The sequence below is a fragment of the Hemicordylus capensis genome, chromosome 4 (assembly GCF_027244095.1).
Source record: "Hemicordylus capensis ecotype Gifberg chromosome 4, rHemCap1.1.pri, whole genome shotgun sequence".
Taxonomy (NCBI): Eukaryota; Metazoa; Chordata; class Lepidosauria; order Squamata; family Cordylidae; genus Hemicordylus; species Hemicordylus capensis.
The window spans coordinates 264,079,467-264,102,906 of record NC_069660.1 but is presented as its reverse complement, the minus strand read 5'-3'; the positions used below and the strand labels follow the sequence as shown (position 1 = coordinate 264,102,906).

Below are 23,440 nucleotides of genomic sequence, written 5' to 3'. Positions count from 1 at the left end.
ACCCACAGTGACCAAGGCGATGATGGGAGTTGGGACCATGGCTGGGAATCCCTGTCATTGGGAGTCTAACTGAAACATTCAGATCTAGGAAAACAGCAACAAGATGAGCACCCTACCTGGAGTTCAGATGATGTTTAGAATGATTATTATTAATGTTTGGGTTCTCACAATCACAAGGATCCTGGTTAAAAGATTAATCAGGATTAGTGAGCTGCTTGTGAGAACCCAGAATTTTAGGACAATCCTGGTAAAACTACTCTGGTTAACCCACATTTCAGCAGGACAGATAACCAGGATCCTTGTGATTGTGTGTACCCAGCCAAAGTACAAAGTATTATTTGTAACCCCCACAAAGTATTATTGTGTGTACCCAGCCAAAGTCCTTTATGCGAAGGCAGATTAAAAAGCAGCACACAACATGGGTGTTAGTCATGTGATGTTGCTTCCACAATACTAAACTGGACTCTAGTTATTGGAGCAGCCCAAAGTTTGACAACATCAGCCAGGAAGGCTCGCCACACAAGCAGAGTGGCGGGGCTGTGGCTTGACCCACTCTCCCCGCAGATGAGCAGGGAGCCCTCCCTGGGCAGCCAGCTTGGCCGTCCAGATGATTACTGGCTCTGTCATGGAGCCAGTTGTGGCAGCAGGGTTCAGGGGCCGCCCAGCTCCCAAAGGTCCCAGAATGACCTGCATGAATGCACAGAGCATTCTGGGGAGCTGCCCCAATGCCAGGAGACTTGTTGAAGCCCCCCAGTTGGGGATCTACTTATGAGTCACTGCAGCGCAGCACTGCAGTGACACACAACCAAAAAAATTACAAGCTGAGCGCTCACTCCGCTAACCTTGTTTAAGGGGAGGCAATTAGACAGGCTGGCCTCCAGGAGCCAAACAGCTGCCATTGCTGCACATGAACAGCTAAAACTGGGCTGTGCCCCCTTAGCCCAGTTTCAGCTGTTTGTGAGAATAGCCTCAGTATCAGAGCCTAGTGTGGGAATAGGCCGCCTAAATGCCTTAATCCATATTCTACAGCTGTTGAAGTAGCCTTGGGTATTGATGGCATTCCCTCATGGCATGTGATTGACACAAATGGATCTTCATGACAAGCAAGGTACAGCTAGATGTCCTGCTCCACTTGCTAACCATAGTACACTGCTTCATTTGCAGTGCTGCAAATCAGCTCAACCATAAAAGATCCGGCTGTAAGCCCTTTATAATCCAGTCGTAATCATGATTTCTTCAGCAAATACATGCTCAGAGTAGAGCACACCAATGGCTATTGGTATTGTGCTAACATTATAAATGGAAAGGCTGATGCAAATGTTTAGGGTCAGGGTGCCAGATGGACGAAGGGAAAACACCATACCATCACTTTCTGCTTGACAGTGTTTTATGCTGCGAAAGAGCTAAAATGAGTTCTCCAAGGGGAGGATGTAGAAACAATGTTTATACATGATGAATGCTTTATAGGGCTAGGAGGCAATCTTTTTCTTCTATGCATAAAATAGCTCAGGGCTTGTAATTTATTATAATGAAACTAAACGAGACTGAATTTAGAAGGAGGAAGGCCAATTAATTTGGCACATCAATTTTTGTTTGTGGCTGTCAAATGCTGTTACAGGAACTTGATAGATTGCAGGTCTCAATTTTCTAATCAGGTGACTCTGAAGCAAAAGGAATAGAGAGAGCTTGGCAGAGGAACATGTACAGTAGCATATAAGCAATGGGCAAATCAAGATATTAGTGGATAATGTGATACTCCAAGATGTAGCAACTTCTCATGTATTCTGAGGCTAAAACCAGATGTTCACACAGAACCCCTTGCAAATAAGTCATTCACAGCCCTTCTTATGATGACATATCACCTTCCAGAGTCTGCATTCCTACTCTCAAACTTTGGATTCAAAGACAAGATATCTAAGGTATGAACAGAATGTTAATTATACTGTAATATCTATATCTTTAAACTGAAATCTCACCTGTGGCTTCTGAACTGTGTACACATGCAACTGGTGTAGCTGACAGATTACCATTGTAAACCATTGCAAATATACAGGAGTTAAATGAAATTTCTTTTTTGGCTATATTTTACAGTGCCCAACAAAATGTGTAATGATACATTTTTCACTACTTACAAAATTTTCATGCCTGATGCATGCAGGTGGAGCTGATTGTGTCCATTTATTGACTATTCTTTCAACCATTGACTATACTTTCTTTCCTGGAATTTTATACCTGTGAGATCTACTTTGTGGTTGTTAGAACCCTGAAGTAACTCAGTCAGAGTCAGGTGTAAAATAGTGGCTTGAGGATGGGTAGAATGATTAGAATCACATTCAAAATGGCAGGTGAGGGATGGATCCAATTATCTTCTCCACCTCATGAGCCATGCACAGGGTAATCTGCATAAACAACACCTGAGTTACTAAAGATCAGCGATTGTCACCCCAAACTAAAAAATTGGCAAGCAAAGCTTCCCAAAGACCTCGTCAAAGGCTGCAGATAATGACCTACAACTCCCATAATTCCTGGCTATTGGCTATTGTGGTTGGGAATTATGGGAGCTGTAGTCCAAAAACAGCTGGGGGGAAGCTAATTTGAGCAGGCCTGATTTAGACTTTGTACCATTGGTGATCCTGTAGTGGTGTACAATGGTACACCAATGGTGTACCAATGTGGGGGTGGGGTTAGAAAGGAAAAGGGAGGGAAAGGAGTAGGAGAAAATGGAGTTGTCTTTGAATAAACTCTTAGTTAATGGTATTTAAAAACAGCTACAAAACATGGAGTTCCAGCCATGTCTAGCTTGGTTTTCTCACAAATTTTCGGGACAGGCAGAGTAAACTGCAAATATGTGTCTGTTCGTTCTCTCTCTCTCTTTGACATCTTTGATTCCAAGAACAGGCACATATACATAATTTTAATTCAAGACAGCAGAATTTGGATTAATATGTTTTTTTTAATTAAAAAAAAATCAAAGTTCTTGTGGATGAATGATACCATTTGTGAGTTCTTGTGTGAATTTGATGTAAATCTCCCACTTCTGAGAAGACTTCGATGAATTCACCAGAAATGATTAACAGAGGCAAAAAGAAACACATTACAACAAAAGACAGAGCATTTTTCTTCTAGTCTACATTCTTATTCCACAAAAAGTCAGGAGCTAGTATTAAGGACCATGTAGGATATATTCAATTATGGTTAAAATTATCACATGTGAGCCTGATCATTTGAATATCTCATCACATGTTGACTAGTTGTGAGAAAGTGTTTCCATCTCCTTTTCAAGAAAAAGGAGCTTCTATGTGTTAATGAAAACCACTTCACAGTCATCTGAATTCATTCTTTTATACAAAACATAAAAGACAAGGTGTTCCTAATAGTACTTTGCCTGGACATGCCCTGTAGGGATGATAAGTGTCCATATGTAAATTGGTACTGTGTTTGTTTTCTTTGATAGAATGTTTATAATAATCTCCATATTTCTGCACCTTCAGATTTGTGTGACCCTTTAGATTTACACATGGTTTTTTTTTAAAGTTACATAAGTAGCAGCCCTAAAATAGTTTTCTTTGTAGCTTAAAGCAAAATGTGGTGGTGGATTCACTTTGGCTTCTACAGGAGATGGGCAAACTGTCCTACCATCATTTAGCGGGTAATTCTAATGTAAACTTAGAATCAGTTCTGACATAACTTTTGAGTTTGGCAGAATGGCTTCTGAAATGATTTGTATGTGTGTGTTCAGCTGTCCAGCACAGACTCCTAGAAACCATGGGTTGCAAATCAAAAGATAGCCTTGGAAACATCTTCCCTTACTCTCCTTCACTTCCTTCTTTAAATGTTATATTTGCAGCAATATGTATCATGGTTTGTTTGTTTATCACATTTCTATAATGCCTGTCCTGTACATCCATAAGTGGTGTACATAAGTTACAATATAAAAAAACAGGATAAAATGATTAAAACAATCATGATATAAAATCAATTAAAATTAATTAAAAGCCTGATAAAATAGGTGCATCTTAAGGGTCTTTTTTAAAAAGAGCCAGAGATGGAGAAACTCTGATTTTAACAGGGAGTGCATTCCAGAGCCCTGGGGCAGTCACAGAGAAGACCTGGTCCCAAGTAACCACCAAACGAGCTGGTGGTAGCCATAACCGGACCTTCCCAGACGATCTTAATAGACAGAAGGTTCATGGCAAAGGGGGCACTCTCTTCAGTACCCTAGACCCAAGCCGTTTGGTACTTGATAGGTAATAAGTAGCACTTGGTATTTTGCTCAGAAACATATCACTAGCCAGTGCTGTTCTTTTAAGATCGGTCTCTTTGGATTATCCTGGAGACCAGTCTGGCTGCTGCATTCTACACCAACTGTAGTTTCCAGAGTACATATAAAGGCAGCCCTATATAGAGAGTATTACAGTAGTCAAGCCTAGAAGTTGCCAGCATATGTATCACTGTTTTAAGGTCATTTTTCTCCAGAAATGGGGGTAGCTGAAGCTGATAAAAAGCCATCAGCTGAAGCTGATACAAAGCACCCCTGGCCATTGCCTCAACCTGAGAGACCAAAGAGAGTTTTGGATCCAGGAGCACTCCCAAGCTACATACTTGTTATTTCCGGAGGAGGTAACCCCATCCAGAACAGGCAGATCTAAACTATCTCTCTGATAGTTCTGATCCTCCACAGAGTTCTGATCCCCCACAGTCAATACCTCCATCTTATTTGGATTCAATTTCAGTTTGTAATCCCTCATCCAGGCAGGCATTTAGGGAAGTTATGTATTACCAGGTGAAGATGATATGGAAAAATATATTTGAGTGTCATCAGCATATTGATAACACCCTGTTTCAGCTCTCCTGAAGATCTCTCCCAGCGGTTTCATGTAAATATTAAAAAGCATTGGAGGCAGTATGGAGACTTGTGGAACTCCATACTTTAACTCCTGCTTTGCAGAGCAACAGTCTCCAAGCAAAACCATCTGGAATCTGCATTACAGAGACTTGGTCAGGAGAGGCTAGTGGTCCAGTCTGGACCCAGCTTCTCCTGGTGGGATACTCTGTGGTGGAGCAGGTGAGAGGATGTGGGCAGAGAGGTAGTGTGGCTATAGCCTACAAGAATACCATCTCACTTTCCAGGATCCCTGTGAGGGGATCCTGACAGGCCAATATTGAATGTGTGTACCTAAGCCTAGGAACCAAGGATAGGCTGGGACTGCTGTTGGTGTACCAATCAACCCACAGCCAAGCAGCGTCCCTTACTGAGCTGATGGATCTAGTTGCGGAGTTGGTGCTGGAGTCACCCAGACAGTTGGAAGTGGGTGGCTTCAATGTTCACTTTGGGACTGGGTTGTCCAGGGCAGCTCAGGAGTTCATAGTGGTCATGATGACTATGGGCCTATCTCAAGTGATCTCTGGACTGATGCTTGAAGTTGGTCGCATGCTCAATTTGGTCGTTTGCTCTGATCAGGATGGTGGTCCATGGGGACTCCTTTATTTCCCCATTGTTGTGGAGAAACCACCATCTGGTTAAGGTAGGATTTGTAGCCACAGCTCAACTCTGCAGGTATTGCATTAATGTAGTTAGCATTAATGCAAAACAGTAACATGTAATGCTAAGAGAAACAAGAGAAGGGAGGAACAATTCATATCAAAGATGGGAAGAGGGAAGGCATATATATATTTCTGGGACTGAATCCTCATTTGCCCACCATGGTTTTAGGAAGCATTAAATCTGCCTTAGAACCTTGTGTGCTAGTATAAAGATAACCCTTTCCACTGAAACACTTGTAAATATTTATGGGTATATCGTAATGAATCATAGTGTGGAAGCAAAATGTGATTGCAGAACTGGCCTCTAGTTAAGTAGTAGGAAGTTCAATCAGAGCAGAACTGAACTTTAACAAAGGGGGTCACAAAGCACTTTAATGTTCTCTCCCAAATAGAATTCAGCACAATGACTGGACTCCATAAAAGCTGACAATCCTGTATACCCTGTGATGAGGCTGCGGTAGAATATACGATGAGCTCAGTGGTAAAATAACAGCTTTATATGCAGAAGGTGCCAGGTTCAATTTCCCAGGTAGGGATGGGAAAGATCCCAGTCTGAAACCCTGGGGAGCTGTTGCCAGTCAGTGTAGACAATATTGAGCTTGATGGACCAATGGTCTGACTCGGTGTAAGGCAGCTTCCTATGCTACTGCCTCTGGAGACAGCTGGCAAGAGATCTCTGCAGTACACTTTAGGAGAATAACACACTTTCATATTGTACATAGAAAAGAAATAAAAACAAGTGCCTAATTAAGAGAGTGCTACATCCACAGAACAATCACTTGTTTCTCTCACTTTTTATGCCATTGGAAACCAAATAAAAAACAAAATGACACATTAATACATATTCTTATTCTAAAGGTATTTACAGGTAAGTTTACACATTTTTATACACATTTTCATAATGAGTGCCTTCTGGCCAACTTTTAAATTAAGACCACGACGAATCCTCAGAGGCTTGTAAGGCTGCAATTGGCCAGCCCTGATATTTTTTTTTACCCCAATGCACTACACATTCATGTTTGATTCCTTCCTAGGAGAAAGATTAAAATGATGTGCAAATTACAGACATCAGCCCTGAATTTCAATAGAATGAAACAGAGTGTTTCCATTCACTTCTTTGCTCGTCACTGGCAGTGACAGTGAATACAAGAGAGGGGCAAAGCGGAAGAAGCAGCCATTGGCTGCAATCCAATGCATTCTTACTTGGGAGAAAGCACCATTGAACTCAGTGGGGCTTATATCCAAGTAAATATGCACAGTTTATGCAACCATACTGCTATTACAATTAAAAGAGAACTGTTACTGGGCAGTTCCTACAGTACATGGCAGGTTGAGATATAGGCACCAAAGGCCTAAGTTGGATGTTGCATCCCAGTTTCATCTTCCCCTCCCTGAACTGCAACCTGCAGGTTTTATCTGAGGGGCATATGTGTCATGTTACCATTAGCACATGCAGGCACAGTCTGATTGTATCAGTCCAAAAATACAGGCTCAATTTCTGAAAAAAGAAGACACCTTTCCTTGTTTTCACACATTCAGTTGTTTCATGCCAAACACTAGATATTTGTTAAAAAAAAAAAAAAAAAAAAAATCTTACAAAAGAAAGTTATAATTTACAAGTGTCCATAAAAGTGAATAATTAAAAGAAAATCCAAGATCATCTAACAAGGATCCACCTAACAACAATAAGAAAATTGAGGCTGTGACTGAAGGATTCCGTCACACGTTGGTAGAGGACTCGACAGTCCAGGTTAGATGCATGATGTGTTTCTTCTATGAGCTGGTCTCACAGAATTGGTGCTTCCCTTGAAAAATTCAATTCCTCAGCAAAATACTGCCAAACACGAGTGCTGCATCAGTGTTCATTACTTATTTCGACCTGAAATGAGAATATGCAAGTTATTAGGAAGAGGGTAAAAATTTGCTATTCTCTGTGAGTTCTGTAACAATGCTTATGTTTTTGCAAGAAATGAAAAGCATACCATTTAGACTAATTTTTGAAACCTGGAGGATCCTTTTACCACTCATGCAACTGATTCGCTTTGCAAATCCTAATTGTATTTCAGATATTTTGTCTAGGTTTTGTTGATGTTAATGATGTTATTGTTGTATATGAATATTACTGTGATTCACTCTATTCCTGAAACCAGTTCAATGCTTTATATGCATAGGTGGGATACAAATATGAGGGGGAGGGGGAGCGAGAGGGAGGGAGGGAGGAAAATCAGTTAGTATAGAATGGATCTCAGTCACTGAATATTTTTATGGAAAGAAGGAGTATAAACAATCACAAGCACGTATTTCCCCAAGGAGGGGAACAACGTTATTGTTTAAACAAGTATATTAAAATATTAAAGAACTAAAAAAGGCTTAGGCAAGGAATTGTCATAGTTGGCTCCCCAGATGTTGTGGGACTTCAAGTCCCATAACCCCCAGCCACAATGGCCAAAGGCCCGTGTGGCTGGAGACTATGGGACTTGAAGTCCAACATCTGGAGGCTCAAGTTTGAGAACCCCTGGCTTAGAATATTTTCTTTTCACTTTCAGATTGCTGATCTTGTTGCTCTTGCACACTGAATGTTCACCATTTCTTTGTCTCTAAAGTACTTGTTGGTAAAACAGAGTTTTCATCCCATGAATGAAATCTTAGTTAACTATATGCAAAGGTGCATCTAGGTAATTTTGGAGCCTGGACCTAAAGGCCTTTGGAGGCCTCCCCTCCCCTGCAAATTAAGCATCATCATGCTCGGCCAGGTGACCAGATCACCTGGCAGAGTCTAAAGAGGATTTGGGGTTCCCCAGGGGCTATGGAGGCCCTGGGCTTTGGCCCGGAAGTCCAGGGGTAAGAGCGCCTCTGACTATATGCATTTTAGTATACATAAATATGCAGCACTGTAAATATTAGAAAGAAACAATCATTCAAAAGAAAGACAATTCAGAAGGCACCAGTTCAGCAACGGTACCTCTCAAACAAGTGAGTAATGCCTCACTTTGGCTTGTACACCAGCTGCGCCAATTCCTGGGCCAGGCTGAGCTTGTCACCTCATACCCTTGCCACCTCACAGTTAGACTACTCTAATGCATTTTACACGGGGCTGCCCTTGAAGAACCTCCAGAAATTACAGCTGGTGCATTCTTGGGCCAAGCTGAGCTTCTCACCTCAAACCCTTGCCACCTCACAGTTAGACTACTATAATGTGTAATGCTGCTCTTGAAGAACCTCCAGAAATTACAGCTGGTGCAGAATGCAGTAGCACGGGTTCTGGCAGGGGCCAGATACTCAGCTCATATCACTCTGCTGCTGAGACAGCAACACTGGTTGCCAGTGTTTTTCTGAGTGCAATTCAAGGTGCTGGCTTTGACTATTAAAGCCCTTGAAAGTCTAGGGCCAAGTTACCCGAAGGACCGCCTACTCCCACATACAGGTGAAACTTGGAAAATTAGAATATCGTGCAAAAGTCCATTAATTTCAGTAATGCAAATTAAAAGGTGAAACTGATATATGAGACAGACGCATTACATGCAAAGTGAGATAAGTCAAGCCTTAATTTGTTATAATTGTGATGATCATGGTGTACAGCTCATGAAAACCCCAAATCCACAATCTCAGAAATTTAGAATATTACATGGAACCAAGAAGACAAGGATTGAAGAATAGAACAATATCGGACCTCTGAAAAGTATAAGCATGCATATGTATTCAGTACTTGCTTTGGGCCCCTTTTGCAGCAATTACTGCCTCAATGCGGCGTGGCATGGATGCTATCAGCCTGTGGCACTGATGAGGTATTATGGAAGACCAGGATGCTTCATCAGCGGCCTTCAGCAATTCTGCATTGTTTGATCTCATGTCTCTCATCCTTCTCTTGGCAATGCCCCATAGATTCTCTATGGGGTCAGGTCAGGCGAGTTTGCTGGCCAATCAAGCACAGTACACTGTATACTTTTCAGAGGTCCGATATTGTTCTATTCGTCAATCCTTGTCTTCTTGGTTCCATGTAATATTCTAATTTTCTGGGATTGTGGATTTGGGGTTTTCATGAGCTGTACGCCATGATCATCACAATTATAACAAATTAAGGCTTGACTTATCTCGCTTTGCATGTAATGCGTCTGTCTCATATATCAGTTTCACCTTTTAATTTGCATTACTGAAATTAATGGACTTTTGCACGATATTCTAATTTTCCGAGTTTCACCTGTAGCTCTGCCCAGCCAATAAGATCATGCAGAGGTTCTCCTGCATGTCCCACCACTTTCTAAAGCACAACTGTCAGTGATATGTGCAAGCCTTCTCAGTGGTGGCCCCAGCTTTCTGTGCAACTCCCTGTCCCTTGATCTTAGGCTTGCCCCCTACCTGTTTAAACAGAAGTCGAAGACTTTTTTTAAAATTTCAGCAGGCCTTTCCCCAACTCTGTGTGTGTGTGTGTGTGTGTGTGTGTGTGTGTGTGTGTGATTGCCTTGTTTTAATAGTCTTATCTTGCACTTTCATGATTTTAGACACTGGTTTTAAATGGTTTGTAAGCTACCATGAATTGGGCATATAAATCTTTTAAATAAATAAAATAAATAAATTCAATTTAATTTTTGTAAATAGAAACACTTACAAAAAACTACTGGTGTCAGTTTTTTTGCAAGTACTTGTATCTGTATACTTGTATTATGCACTTTGCATTTTGTTCGGAAACAAATTGGTAGCCTGTGCAGTTCTTTTAAAATTGGTATTATATGGCCTCTTCAAGTTATCCCAGTCTGGCTGCTGCATTCTGCACTCATTGTAGTTTCTGGACTATGTACAAAGGCAGCCCCTTGTAGAGTGCATTGCAGTAGTCAAGCCTGGAAGTTACCAGCATATGTACCACTGTTTTACAGTCATTTATCTTCAGAAATGGCTTTAGCAGATGTATCTGCCGGAGCTGATAAAAAGTTATTAAAACACTATTTTAATATCCCTGCAATTAATTGATGCCACCTTTTTAGTCCATCAACATGGCTTAAATAGATGATCAGGCTGCAGCTTCAGTAAGTTTTCTTTTTTACTGTTGTTACTGTTTCCTTCCTACAGCAAAACTGTAATTTTAAAGTGTTCTGCATAATCCTGGCTTCAGTGACTCATTAATTCTCTAAACATGCTTAGATTCCAATCCCAAATTGACTGCCCTACAATTACTTAGAGATAAGCCAAACTGATTTCAGTGAAGTTTATTTTGAAGGAAATGTGTTCAGAATCTTAGATGCAAGTGCTTTCAAATGGGAAGAAAACATTTCAGTAGATGTAACAAGCATTGCAGTAGAATGTAAACCCTCAGTGACAAATAAAATAAACTGGAGTGACTTGACATGGTTTCAAGCCAGAAGACAGAAGGGCATCTGATGCAGGACCTGTGGCAGCTTCCACTGAAACCCTTCCTCAACCTAATCGCAAACACTCATAGAAGACACCAAGGTCATTCACACAATCAAAAACTGTGTTTTACCCAGGTTTGGGTAAACCTGGGTAGGAGTGATTGTGTGGAAGCAAGGTAGGAGGGAAATAGCTTTTGGTGTGGAATCAAGGTAGGAGGGAAATAGCTTTCTCTCCTACCTTGCTTCCACACAATCACTTCCACTTACTTTGCTTCCACACAACTGAATATTGGGAGCACACACAGCTCTCAAACCTGGGTAGAACATAGTTTTTGATGATGTGAATGACCTCACCATTTCCCAGCAGCAGGTTGTCAGGGTCAGTGCAGTACATGCAAAGCTTACCATGAGGAGTCCACTTCTAACTGCTGTCCAGGGTGGCTGTCTCAAGCCGGCAAGCTGTTCATGTGAAGCACTTCACCAGAGACATAAATGTATGGTCTCCATTTGTGCACCCAGGCCTGTCTCAGGGGAGTAGCTCAGTGCCAGATACACCTTCTGCACATGGTACCTTCCAACCCCTTGAGTTTATGGCACTGTTCAGACTCTTGAAGCCTCACATGATTGTCTGCAGGAGTGTGTGGTGCTGCTCTGGGTTTGTGATTCGGCAGGGAATCTCATGGAACCACTGACTGTATGAAGAAGCACCTCATAGGAAGATAGAAAGCTGCCTTCTATGAATTAGACTATTGGCCCACCTAGCTCAGTACTGTCTACACTTCCTGGCAATGGCTCTCCAAGATTTCAGGCAGGAGTCTCTCTCAGCTCTACCTGGACGTGCCAAGGATTGAAACTGGGACCTTCTGCATGCAAACATGCAGATGCTCTTCCACTGAGCGATGGCACCATCTCCAAAGGTGGCATATATGGATCTCCCATCCAGACACTGAGCACACCAAGACCTTCAGCAAGGTTGCTGTATTGTGTGGCCTTAGGTGCTCTGGGAGCTAGAATCAGGTTTTCTAAGAATGACTTAGCACCAGGTTCCTCACACATTTATCTGCGGTGTTCCACAGGCACTCTTCCGGCTGTGCTCCACCCCCAAAATGGACGGCTCTCCACACAAGACCAAAAGAAGTCTCCTTTGAGCCAGAATCAAACCAGCAACATAAGAACTTCCACTAGGCAACTCCCTCTACAGTACTCTCCTCTACCAGCTGAACAATCAAAGGGGCATAGGAGGGAGCCCTATTGATGCAGCTGCTGTTATGTTCACAGATACAGTTGCTCAAAAAATGGCCTATTTGTTTATGTATGGTTTAAGAGTAAAAGTTCAGAGAAAAAATGTATTCAACCCAGCTTCTATATTCCTAGGATTTTTATCACAAACCCCTTACAATATTGTGTTACAAACCCCTTACAATATCCTTAAGGAAAATAAGCTTATGCGATCACCTGACATTCTGTGTATCCATGTGTGTCCCCCTAACAACTTCCCAGTGCCTGGATCAATATGAACTAGATTTGGTATAGTTGTAGGGATACATAGGGGCATTTCAATGGTGTGGTTTGTGATGATGTCATCCACCTGATTCAAGATGGCAGATGTGTAAACATTTGAGGTGCAAGTGGACTAACTTGTGGACCATCTCACCAATTTGAATCAAATTTGGTACAGTTGTAGTGAACCTCAATGGTGTAGTTTGTAATGATGTCATCCATCCCAATTCAAGATGGTGAATACGTGTACATTTGAGGAGCAAGTAAGCTAACTTGTGGACTACCTAACTGATTTGGATCAAATTTGGTGCAGCTGTAGTGAGTGAGTGACACAAAGGGGCATCTCAACAGTGTAGTTTGTGATGCTATCATCCACCCCAGATCAAGCTGGCAGACACATGAATGTTTGAGGCACAAGAGGGCTGACTTGTGAACCGCCTAACCAATTTGGACCAAATTTGCTACAGCTGTAGGGGCACACAGGGACACCTCAATGGCATAGTTTGTTGTGTTGTCATCTACCCTGATAAAAGTTGGAGGATGCATGAATGTTAGAGGCACAAATGGGCTAACTTGTGAACCAGCTAACCGATTTGAACCAAATTTGCAACAGGTGTGGGGACACAGAGGGACGACTTAAGTGCATAGTTTGAAATGATGTCATCCATCCTGATTCAAGTATGCAGATGCACGAATGGTGGAGGCACAAGTGGCCTAGGTTGTGGACTGCCTGATTTGAATCAAATTTGGTACAGTTGTAGTCAGTGACACATAGGGACACTTCAGTGGCATAGTTTGTGATGATGTCTTCCACCCCAGTTCAAGATGGTGGACGTGTGAACGTTTAGGGCTGAAGTGGGGAGGTGGTAATTATAAATTAAGATTATAGTGAAAGGAAAGTAGGCAGATTAGTTCTTATCAGAACAACTTGTTACTGGCAATGTCAGGGAAGAGCAAGTTATGTTAGCACTCTCACGCATGAAGACTCATGCACTGCACTCTTTTGTTGTATTTATAGTAAGAAGTAACATCGGCAGGTCAGCTGGTTGTTCAAGGGGAAAGGAAATCAGAAATGTAATAGCTGTTTCCCCTTCTGGCTGTCCTGTCAGCTCTGACCTCAGGGAACACTGCCAACCACCCACAGAATCTCACCTTGCTCCTTTGTAACGCCAGGTTGGTCCAGAATAAATCAGAACTCATCCATGATCTGATTACGGATAAAGGGGCTGACCTGATGTGGATCACGGAGACTTGGTTGGGGGAAGCTGGTAGCCTGGTCTGGTCTCAGCTTCTCCCTCCAGGGTACTCTGCAGAGGAGCAGGTGAGGGGATGTACAGTATATCTCTAAATACCATTTCCAGGTGAACAACGGCAGGAAAGGAGGCATGCCCTCACCTCCTGCATGAGGGCTACCCTGAGGCATCTGGTGGGCCACTGGGTGAAACAGGATGCTGGACTAGATAGGCCCTGGGCCCAATAAGAACAGCAGGGCTGTCCTTATGTTCAGGTCACGTGCTTGATCAGGTCTTTTACTCTGATCAGGGTGGTGTTCTGTGGGTGAGGACCCCTGTGATTTCCCCATTGTCATGGATGGACCACCATCTGGTTAAGGTTGGACTTACAATCACATCCTAAGGGGCCTATTAGTAAGGGGCCTATTAGGATGGTCTGCCCGAAAAGGTTATTGGATCCAAAAGGATTATTAGATTATTGGAACGTTATTGGATCCAACCTTCTCTTTTGCTGCCCCTAGACTATGCAATGCGCTACCTACTGAAATATGAGCCTCCCCATCTCTGACAACTTTTAAAAAGAACTTTAAGACTTACCTCTTCACCCAAGCTTTTTAATCTGACTAGTTTTAAATTGTTTTAAGGTTTTTATTTTCTGTGTTTTAACCTGTTTTATATCGCTGTAAACCACCCAGAGACTAAAATTTGGGGCAGTGTACAAATTAGATAGATAGATAGATAGATAGATAGATGAGTCAGAAAACCTTAGTGATGTACTGCACATCACCAAAGACGTACCAACCAATCACAATCTACCTTCTGCCTACCCTGATCTACAGGCAAATCATAGGGCAGACTTTGGGTCATACACTTTGGAGGAGTTTTCTCTGTCCAAAGCTCTCCACCATGCCATGAGAATCGAGGCCATTTAGTACCATTCTGCCTTGACTTATTATGCTATTGTGAATAGCTGTCACCATCATGCCACCTTTGTCTGCTTGCCAGAGTTATGTGGCACATGACTTGCAGGCAGAATGCTGGGTGAGGTGGAGCTTCAGCAAAGTAACTGAAAGTACTTTGCAGCAAAGTAATTGAAATACTGCATTCAGCAACAATTGGTCTATGTGATCCATATACGTTTAGCTGTGTATGACTGCACTTTGGTGTGCCTGCTGCACCAGGGACATGAATAGTGTATAATATTATAGAAAAAAAGGACTCACCTTATAACCTTATGTCTTAGCCTGTGTGTTATATAACTTGTATTCATTTTTAATTGAATAGTTTATATGCCCTTAATGGATTGTTACATGCCCCAAGGCTTATGGGACGGAGAGCTCTAGAAACCTTACTCAATAAGTATGCCGGGGGTGGGGGTGGGAATCAAAGGTACATAAATGCTTCCAGATCTTAATAAAATTTAGCAAATGTGTTTCTCTTTCACCTCCAGCTTTCAGCATAAAGAGAGTTGAGTTTTTCACAGTGAGGATAGTGAAAGGCTCATTAGTTCTGGACACCGCAGCATCCCTGGACTATTTGCAACAGATACTGATACCAATTATCTTATTGTGAAGCCAAGTGGGCAGGCTGCCACACAGCAGACAGATAAGCATCTAGAAAAGTGGTAGAAATCACAGTTCACTGACTGCCCAAATTGTTTCTGCAGCTTGACTTTAATGGAAATTCACCTTGATCACTGAAATTCTTTATTCTTTAGAGCCGATTTACACCCTGCAATTGCACAGCCACACAAGGACCTTCTAAAATCTCTTTTGTATTCTATATCTCTAGGAATAACTAGCAGTGATTTCAGGGGCGGATTAAGCTTTTTGCTACCCATAGGCAAGCAAGGATTTGCCACCCCTCTCCCCGACATGAAGCTATTTAATATTAATATGCTTATGTTTTTTCCCATTCTTGTGATGTGTGAATTAGGGGTGTGCACAAAATGCCTGGCCTAGTTTGGTTTGAGTCTGAACTAGACCCGAACAGGACTGGGTCAATTTGGTTTTGCCCCCCATTGAACCCCCTGGGCTCGGTTCGGGGGACTGCGAGTCAAATTTTAAAGAATAATAATAATAAAATCTTAGTACTTACCCCCCTCTGGGGGGCTTCTCTGAGGCTGTGAGGGAGTTAGTCCACAGAGGTTCCCCCTCCCCCTACTGGCTTTCCTTGTGGCCAAAATTGCCCGGTTCTGGCATTTTTCGCCCTTTCTAGGCCTTCCCCCTTCACAGTTCTGGGACTCGGAGGGCAATTCCCCTGATCTTGCTGTGCAAGAGTCCATGTGGAGATGGCGGCAGAGGAAAGGCAGTGTGTGGGGGCGGGGGAGAGCAGCCGCAGTGGAGGTGGCACTGTCTGGGAGGAACAGGGCAGCAGCAGCCAGTGGCAGCAAGAGGGTGAATGACTAGCAGTTTGGGATTTCTGCACGGGAATGGGGTTGAACTTTGTACACGTGCAGCCGCTCAGCTTAGAGGAAACAGTGGTTTTTGGTGTCCTTTTTTGAGGTGGGCAAATGGAGAGGCACTGTAGGAGATTTTAAGCACTGGAAGATAGTGATGTGCGGTTCGGTCCGGATCCGGATCGGTTCGTCCCGAACCGGTCCGGATCCGGCGGTTCGATCCCGGACCGAATCGGGCCCTTCTGGGACCGATCCGGACCGAATCCGAGTCGGTTCGGCTCCGAACCGGCTCGGGTTTCCCGAACCGGTTCGGGAGTTCAATTGAGTCTCTGGAGTGTCCCTTTAAAGTTTGAAGTGTGTCCTCCATTTTGTGGCTCATTCCTGAAACTTTTGCTCCTAGCATCCATTTTGTGATGCTATTTTCAGGCATTGTATTGGCTGCGCTATTGATCCTTTGATTGGCCAGAATGAGTCCTTTGGTCTGGTAGGCTGCTTGGCTGTTGCACTGTTGAGAGCTGGCACCCTGTTGGCCGTGGGGGAGTGCAAAGGTGGGGGCTCCCAAAGGAGGGAATTTCAAACCTATATAAACCCAAGCCTCTTCTCTGGAAACTTCTCTTGGCTGCAGTTGTGGGATCATCTCTGAGACCTTGCTTGCTCTTTTGCTGCTGGTGTCTGCTGTGAGTCCCTGCTGACTGTGTGTCACATTAGTGTGTGTCTGTCTCTCTGCTCTCTGTGTGTGTTGTTGTGTGCCACCTTGTCCATCTGCCCTCTGTCTGTCTCTGTCCAAACCTCTTTAATACTTTCCCCTCAACTTTTTCCAACTTTTCCTGTTGTGTGTTTTCTGTTCTCTTCACCCTTTCTCTCTCAACCCTTCTTCCAAAGTTTTGGCTTTCCCTCCTTCCCCCCCCCCCCACCCCCCTCTTCTGCATTGCTTTCCTGTTTTTGTGCCTTGCCTGACTTTTGTTCCACTTTTTGAGTTGCATTCAATTATTGCTTCTGTGTAAATTTATATATTTGCTGATTTTGGTTTTTAATTAATAGCTATTGTTATTGCTGGCTGCCTGTCTGAGTTGTGTTTCTGAGGATTTAGTTTATATTATTGCTGCAATTTGATTCCTTGTGTTCTGATTTTGATTGTTAATTTGTTCCCCTCTGGCCCTGCTCCTAGCTTCCCCCCTCCCTCCCTCCCTCCCACCCAGATAAGATTGTTTCCCTCCTGTGCTGCTGCCTGTTGAGCCTTGCATTCTTTGGATTTCTTTGTGGAATTAGGTTCTGGTTTTGGTTTTGCTCCCTGTGTGTGTCACCCACTCCCCCAGTCCCTCCCCCTGGTAGTTGTAAACCCCCCCCCCCCGCCCTGAGACTTTCTGGCTGCCCTTTGGTTTCCTTTTTTTTACTTTGTGTATAGATTGTTTGGATTCAAATTTGATTGTTCCCCTGTGGTCCTGCTCCTAGCTTCCCCCCTCCCTCCCCTCCAGAAACCCACTCCCCCCACTGCCACCTCCTCCTCCACTCCTGCCCTGCCTGCCCCCTCCCACCCAGACTGAGTGTTGTTCCCCATCCTCCCTGGTGCTGCTGCTGCTGCCTGTTGAGTCCTGTCTTAGTTACTTTGGTTTTTTGTGTGAAATCAATTAGCTTCTTTTGGTTCTGGTTTTGCTGTGTGTGTGTCCCATTCCTCCCTGCTGGTTGTTGTTGGTTCCTCTCCCCCCCCCCCCAGACTTTCTGCCCATTGTTCCCAGGTGTTGTTTTTTTTTTTTACCCCAGGCCCCCTGCCACAGACTAGCCCCCAACCACACACACCCTCTCTGCTCCCCCCACCCCACCTCTTTTCCTCCTTGCCCCCGACTCTCTCCACTCACCCCAGGCCCCCTGCCACACACTAGCCCCAACCACACACACCCTCTCTGCTCCCCCACCCCACCTCTTTTCCTCCTTGCCCCCGACTCTCTCCACTTACCCCAGGCCCCCTGCCACACACTAGCCCCCAACCACACACACCCTCTCTGCTCCCCCCACCCCACCTCTTTTCCTCCTTGCCCCTGACTCTCTCCACTTACCCCAGGCCCCCTACCACACACTAGCCCCCAACCACACACACCCTCTCTGCTCCCCCCACCCCACCTCTTTTTCTCCTTGCCCCCGACTCTCTCCACTTACCCCAGGCCCCCTGCCACACACTAGCCCCAACCACACACACCCTCTCTGCTCCCCCCACCCCACCTCTTTTCCTCCTTGCCCCCGACTCTCTCCACTTACCCCAGGCCCCCTGCCACACACTAGCCCCAACCACACACACCCTCTCTGCTCCCCCCACCCCACCTCTTTTCCTCCTTGCCCCCGACTCTCTCCACTTACCCCAGGCCCCCTGCCACACACTAGCCCCAACCACACACACCCTCTCTGCTCCCCCCACCTCTTTGGACCGCTGCTACTGCTGTGTCCTCCCCCCACACCTGAATCCCCCCTCCCTGCTGCGCTGCGCTTCTCCTCTCTCCTCTTTCTCTCTATCATCTCTCTTTCTCCTCTCTCTCTCTTTCTTTTCTCTCTCTCTCCTCTCTTTCTCTTTGTCCCTGCCCCCCCTCTCTTTTCTCTCTCTCTTAGTCTTTTCTCTCTCTGCTCCCCTTCACTTTCCACCTCCTCTCCCACAGCTGCAGCCACACACAGTAGCCTACCCACCTGGCGGCTGCCATCGGTTTTTTTTTCTTTTTATAGTTTTTGGTTGATTTTGTCTCTGCTTGGGGGTGAGTTGAGCGACACAAACAGTGTTGTCTCCTCACTTCTGCCCCTCCATCGTTGTTGAACTACCCCGGTTGCCTGTGTGCCTCGTGCGGCCGCCCTGCTGTGTCTCAGCCCAGGGTGGCTGGCTGGCGGCGGCGAATCCGTGACCAGCAGTGAGCGGCAGGAGAAGGACCGGAAGAAGAGGGGTTAGTGCGTGTGCGATTGTGCACCTTTTGTTGCCCCTTTCTCTCCCTAGCTGGCGGTTTTAAATAGGGACACCCCTATTCTGAAATGCATTTGGGTGTGGGGAGGAGGGAGGGAACCTTGGAGAGGAGATGTACTGTTGTAAAACTTGTGTCTTCATGCCCATGCCCAGTAAAGAAATTGCTGCTGTGTGTTGCGTTGCATTGCATGCGTCTTGCAGGTGGTTTTTGAACAGGTGCCTTCCAGAGTGCTTCCTTGCCTCTGGGGCAGTCTGAGTGGGGTCCAGGGTTCTGATGCGATGCTGCCACTGCTGGGCCCATGCCATGCCAGAGTGCTTCCTTGCCTCTGGGGCAGTCTGAGTGGGGTCCAGGGTTCTGATGCGATGCTGCCACTGCTGGGCCCATGCCATGCCAGAGTGCTTCCTTGCCTCTGGGGCAGTCTGAGTGGGGTCCTGGCTGGTCTCTGATGCTGCCACTACATGCTGGGCCCATGCCATGCCAGAGTGCTTCCTTGCCTCTGGGGCAGTCTGAGTGGGGTCCTGGCTGGGCTCTGATGCTGCCACTACATGCTGGGCCCATGCCATGCCAGAGTGCTTCCTTGCCTCTGGGGCAGTCTGAGTGGGGTCCTGGCTGGGCTCTGATGCTGCCACTACATGCTGGGCCAATACACACGCATGATGATGATCATGATGTTCAATCCATGAGGCTGCCATCAAGTGTTTGCTGCTGCTTGCTTGCCATGGCATTGGGCAGGCAGAGTCACAGAGTGGGTGGGTTCAACCTCTGTGTTGGTGTGACTGGGTTCTGGTTTTGGTTGTGTGCAATTTAGAGTCACTAAATAGGCTGCATTGAGTTTGAACCACCCCCCAGAACCCACACTTTGTGTTCCAGTTCACTAAATAAGGGTTTCCTCCTTTGATCTGCAGGTTCCCAAGCGTTGACTGCATCCCTCCCCCACCCCCGGTAGGTGCTGTGCCCTCCCCCCATCCACTCCCCCCCCCAAAAAAGCTAAAAACTTGCCACCCACACCACAACTACTCCACCCAACTGCCCGTGCCACCCTCCCACACCGGGGTTCCACCCTTTAACCCCCTATTTTTCTAAAAAAAAACCCTCCCAGACCCATCTCCCCAATTGGCTTGGTGGTTGACTCCCAAATTCAAAAAGGACACCCTCCCCCTCACTTCGATTGGCTTCCCCCCCCATATCAAAAAGTCTTCCTTTCCCCCCCATTGGCTTCCTTTTTTCAAAACAAACTTCCCCCCCGCCGCCTCCAAATCAGCTGCCTTTTTTTTGGCCCCTAAGCCCCTCCAAATTATTTTTTTGACCCTGTCTGGCCTTCCTCCTAAAGTCTCCCTCCTTCTGACCTAGCAGCATGTCTGAGCGCCGTGTGGCGGGCAGGGCTCGCTCAAGGCTGGCAGGCAGAGGTGGGAGAGGCCAGGTGCGGGGTGCGCCTGCGGCACGGGGAGGGAGAGGACGCGGGGAGCCTGAGGACACCCCAGTTCTCCCCATTGGAGAATTCTTTGCTCCGGCCCCATCTTTGGTGCGCAGGATTCAGTTCCCCACGCCTGCTGCCGCCAATCGCGGCAGAGGCAGAGGCACTGTTAGGGCTGTGGCGGGTCCCTCCTCGCCGGCGGCACCAGGTGCTGCTGAGCTACCGCCAGTTGTTGAGGTGGAGGAGACTGTGGAGTTGGAAGAGCAGGTAGAGGGCGGTGAGGACCGTGCGGCTGGCAGCGATGCAGCCAGGTTCTCCCTCCCTCTGGGGCCCCTTCCCCCTATCCTTTCGCCGCTCAGTGGGGCCCCCCCTCGTGAAGCCCGACACTCTGGTGGGGAGCGGTCTGGCGAGGTGGTGGAGGAGAGGCCTGCCTCTCCGATGCCAGTTCAGCCGGGCCCTTCCTCCGCTGTGGAGGGCGGAAGGGGCGGGTTGGGTGGCAGCAGTGGGCAGGCAGCGGCGGCCGCCCCCCCCCTAGGACTGCAGCCACCCTGCGAGAAACGGCCTAGGACGGCGCCCAGGGCGCAGGAGGCCAAGGGCAGTGGTGCATGGGTGCATTTTGAGGTTCCTCAAGATGACCCATTCCACGCCCGCTGTGTCCACTGCAGGATGCTTGTCAGCCGTGGAAGGGACCCTGCGCACCTGGGTACGACGCCTATGTGGAGACACCTAGAGCGTCACCACCCAGGTCTCAGGGGACAGGCTGGCAGCGCTAGTGCGCCTTGTGCATCTGCCACTAGGGCGGGCAGCGGCAGTGTGCCAGCCAGCAGGCAGGCTACACTGCCCGTCCAGCGGTGGACGCAGTCCTCGGGCAGCCAGCGTATTGTTCGCGTGGACCATCATCACCTCACCCGCCTCATAGGGGAGATGATTTCCACCGATGACCAGCCGTTTCAGGTGGTCGAGAACAACGGCTTCCGCCGTATTCTCCAATACCTGGCTCCCGAATACGTCATCCCCTCAAGGACGACGTTCAGCCGGAACGTGGTCCCCTCCCTGTACCGCCGGTGCAGGGAGCTCGTGTCGGCCGAGCTGCGTGCAGCTCCGGCCGGGACAAGCGTGCATTTCACGACTGACCTCTGGACCAGTGTCAGTGGGATGCACGCTTCTTTCCTGGCCCTCACTGCCCACTGGTGGGGACCGGAGAGTGAGGGGACCTCCGCGGGCGATGCTTCCGGGTCCGGCGCGGCTCCCGATGCACTACGGCACAGGTGGGCCGTCCTGCACGTGGAGACGATGGACACGAGGCACACCGCGGAGGAGGTGGCGGCCGTACTCGACCGCCAGATAGAGGAGTGGATTGGCGGGTGTCCACACCTCTCCCGCGGCTTCATTGTCACCGACAATGGAGCCAACGTTACCGCCGCTGTCGAGACAGTCATGGACTGTGTGAACATACGGTGTATGGCACACACGCTCCATCTGACCGTCAGGGACGCCCTTGGCCTTAAGGAGCTGAGGGCGTCCCAGGAGAAGGGGGCCCGCCCCATCGCAGGTGCTGTTGCTGCCACGGCCACGCTTGTGGATAAGTCCCGCAAGCTGGCCGCCCACTTCCACCGCAGCGAGAAGTCCAGGAGACTGCTTCGCCAGAAGCAGGATGACCTTGGCCTTCCTCGCCATCTCATCCCTACGGATGTGGAGACGCGGTGGAACTCCACCTTCCTCCTGTTCCAGCGCCTGTTGGAGCAGGAGAGAGCCCTTGTCGCCCTGGCGAGGGACGAGTCCTTGGATGTCTGCGACTTCTCGAACGCAGAGTGGAAGCAGATGTCCGAGGCGGTGTCGGCACTCGAGCCCTTCCAGCTTGCCACGAAGGGCTTGTGTGGCGACACCACTCCCTTGAGCCAGGCGCTGCCCACAGCTGTTGGTCTCGAGAAGCTGATGGGTGGACTCCATATCTCTCTGACCACGCCAGAGGGTCGTGCTCTGGCTGGGAGGCTGAGGTCTGGGGTTGACAAGCGGCTCGTTGATGTGCTGGGAGACAGGGAGGAGTATGTCCTCGCTTGTCTCTGTCACCCAGCCCTCAAGGGCAATGCCGTGAGTGCCGACGACTTGCCCAGGTGGAAGGGCATCCTGGTCGAGAAGGTTAGGGAGGAGGAGGCCGCTAGGGCCCGCAGAGACCAGGGTGTTGGTAGTGGTGCGGGGGCAGCCCTCGCGGCCCAACCCGCACCCAGCAGCAGCATGGGCGGCCAGCCGGCGTCAGCTTCCCCTTCCCCTCCCTCTTCCCAGTCCAGCAGCGCGGCATCCCAGGCGGCGCCATCGCAGCAGCCATTTGCTACCGACTCGAGATCCGCCCAGTGGTTTCAGCGGTTCTGCTATGGCGCCATGCCTGGTATGCGGGAGGCTCGACCTGCCAGGCCCCCCTCCAGTGCTGAGCAATGCGTTGCGCAGTACTTGGAGGAGCCTGTGGAGGGAGACGGCGTGGACTGCGCACAGTTCTGGGCGAGCCGCCGCCAAGTCTGGCCGGACCTGGCGGTGGTGGCTGTGCGCCTCCTCTCCTGCCCCCCAACCAGTGTCCAGAGCGAGCGGGTGTTTTCACGTGCCGGGGACGTGGTGACACCCTCTCGCTCCCGCTTGGACCCTGGTCTGGTGGAGCAGCTGGTCTTCCTTAAGGTGAACCTCCCCTTGTTGGGCTACCCCAAGCTTGAGTTTGAGACGGGCGAGTGATTACCGTGGGTTGCCCCATGGTTGGTCACCTGCCTGGCTCGACCTCTGCTTATCCCTACCCTCCCCCCTTCCACCTCTAGCTGAGCTGACGTGACAGATGCTGAGCCGTGCCAGCCAGTCGCAGCGTGTAGTGTGCCCACACAGAGATGCAGTTGTAGTAGTAGTTGTAGTGCTGCGACTGGCCAGATGTTTACAATGCCCACGCCCACCTAAAAAGAAACCCAATGCTGACCAGCACAGGCCCTTTATCTATCCACCTGTCAGCATTTGGGGACCTGGCGTGGGCACGGCACACCCCCCCAAAGTAGCACAGCCCACGGAGTACTAGACTTAGCGGCAGCGGCGGG

General features: G+C 47.6%; 1 protein-coding gene across 6 annotated transcripts in view; it reads right to left on the bottom strand.

The window, feature by feature from the left end:
* Positions 1–6,319: 6,319 nt before the first annotated feature.
* The window catches only part of NKAIN3 (sodium/potassium transporting ATPase interacting 3), a 412,466-nt gene continuing 395,345 nt past the window's right edge, over positions 6,320–23,440 (bottom strand). For 5 of the 6 annotated variants that reach the window (XM_053249301.1, XM_053249299.1, XM_053249300.1 and 2 more), the window contains one exon: positions 6,320–7,423. Coding sequence is in view for 4 of the 6 variants with exons in the window: in XM_053249299.1 (XP_053105274.1) it covers positions 7,400–7,423 (24 nt within the window). In the remaining 2 variants the exon portion in view is untranslated. The remainder of the gene's footprint in view (positions 7,424–23,440) is intronic. The other variant, XR_008306949.1, reaches the window with a different exon arrangement.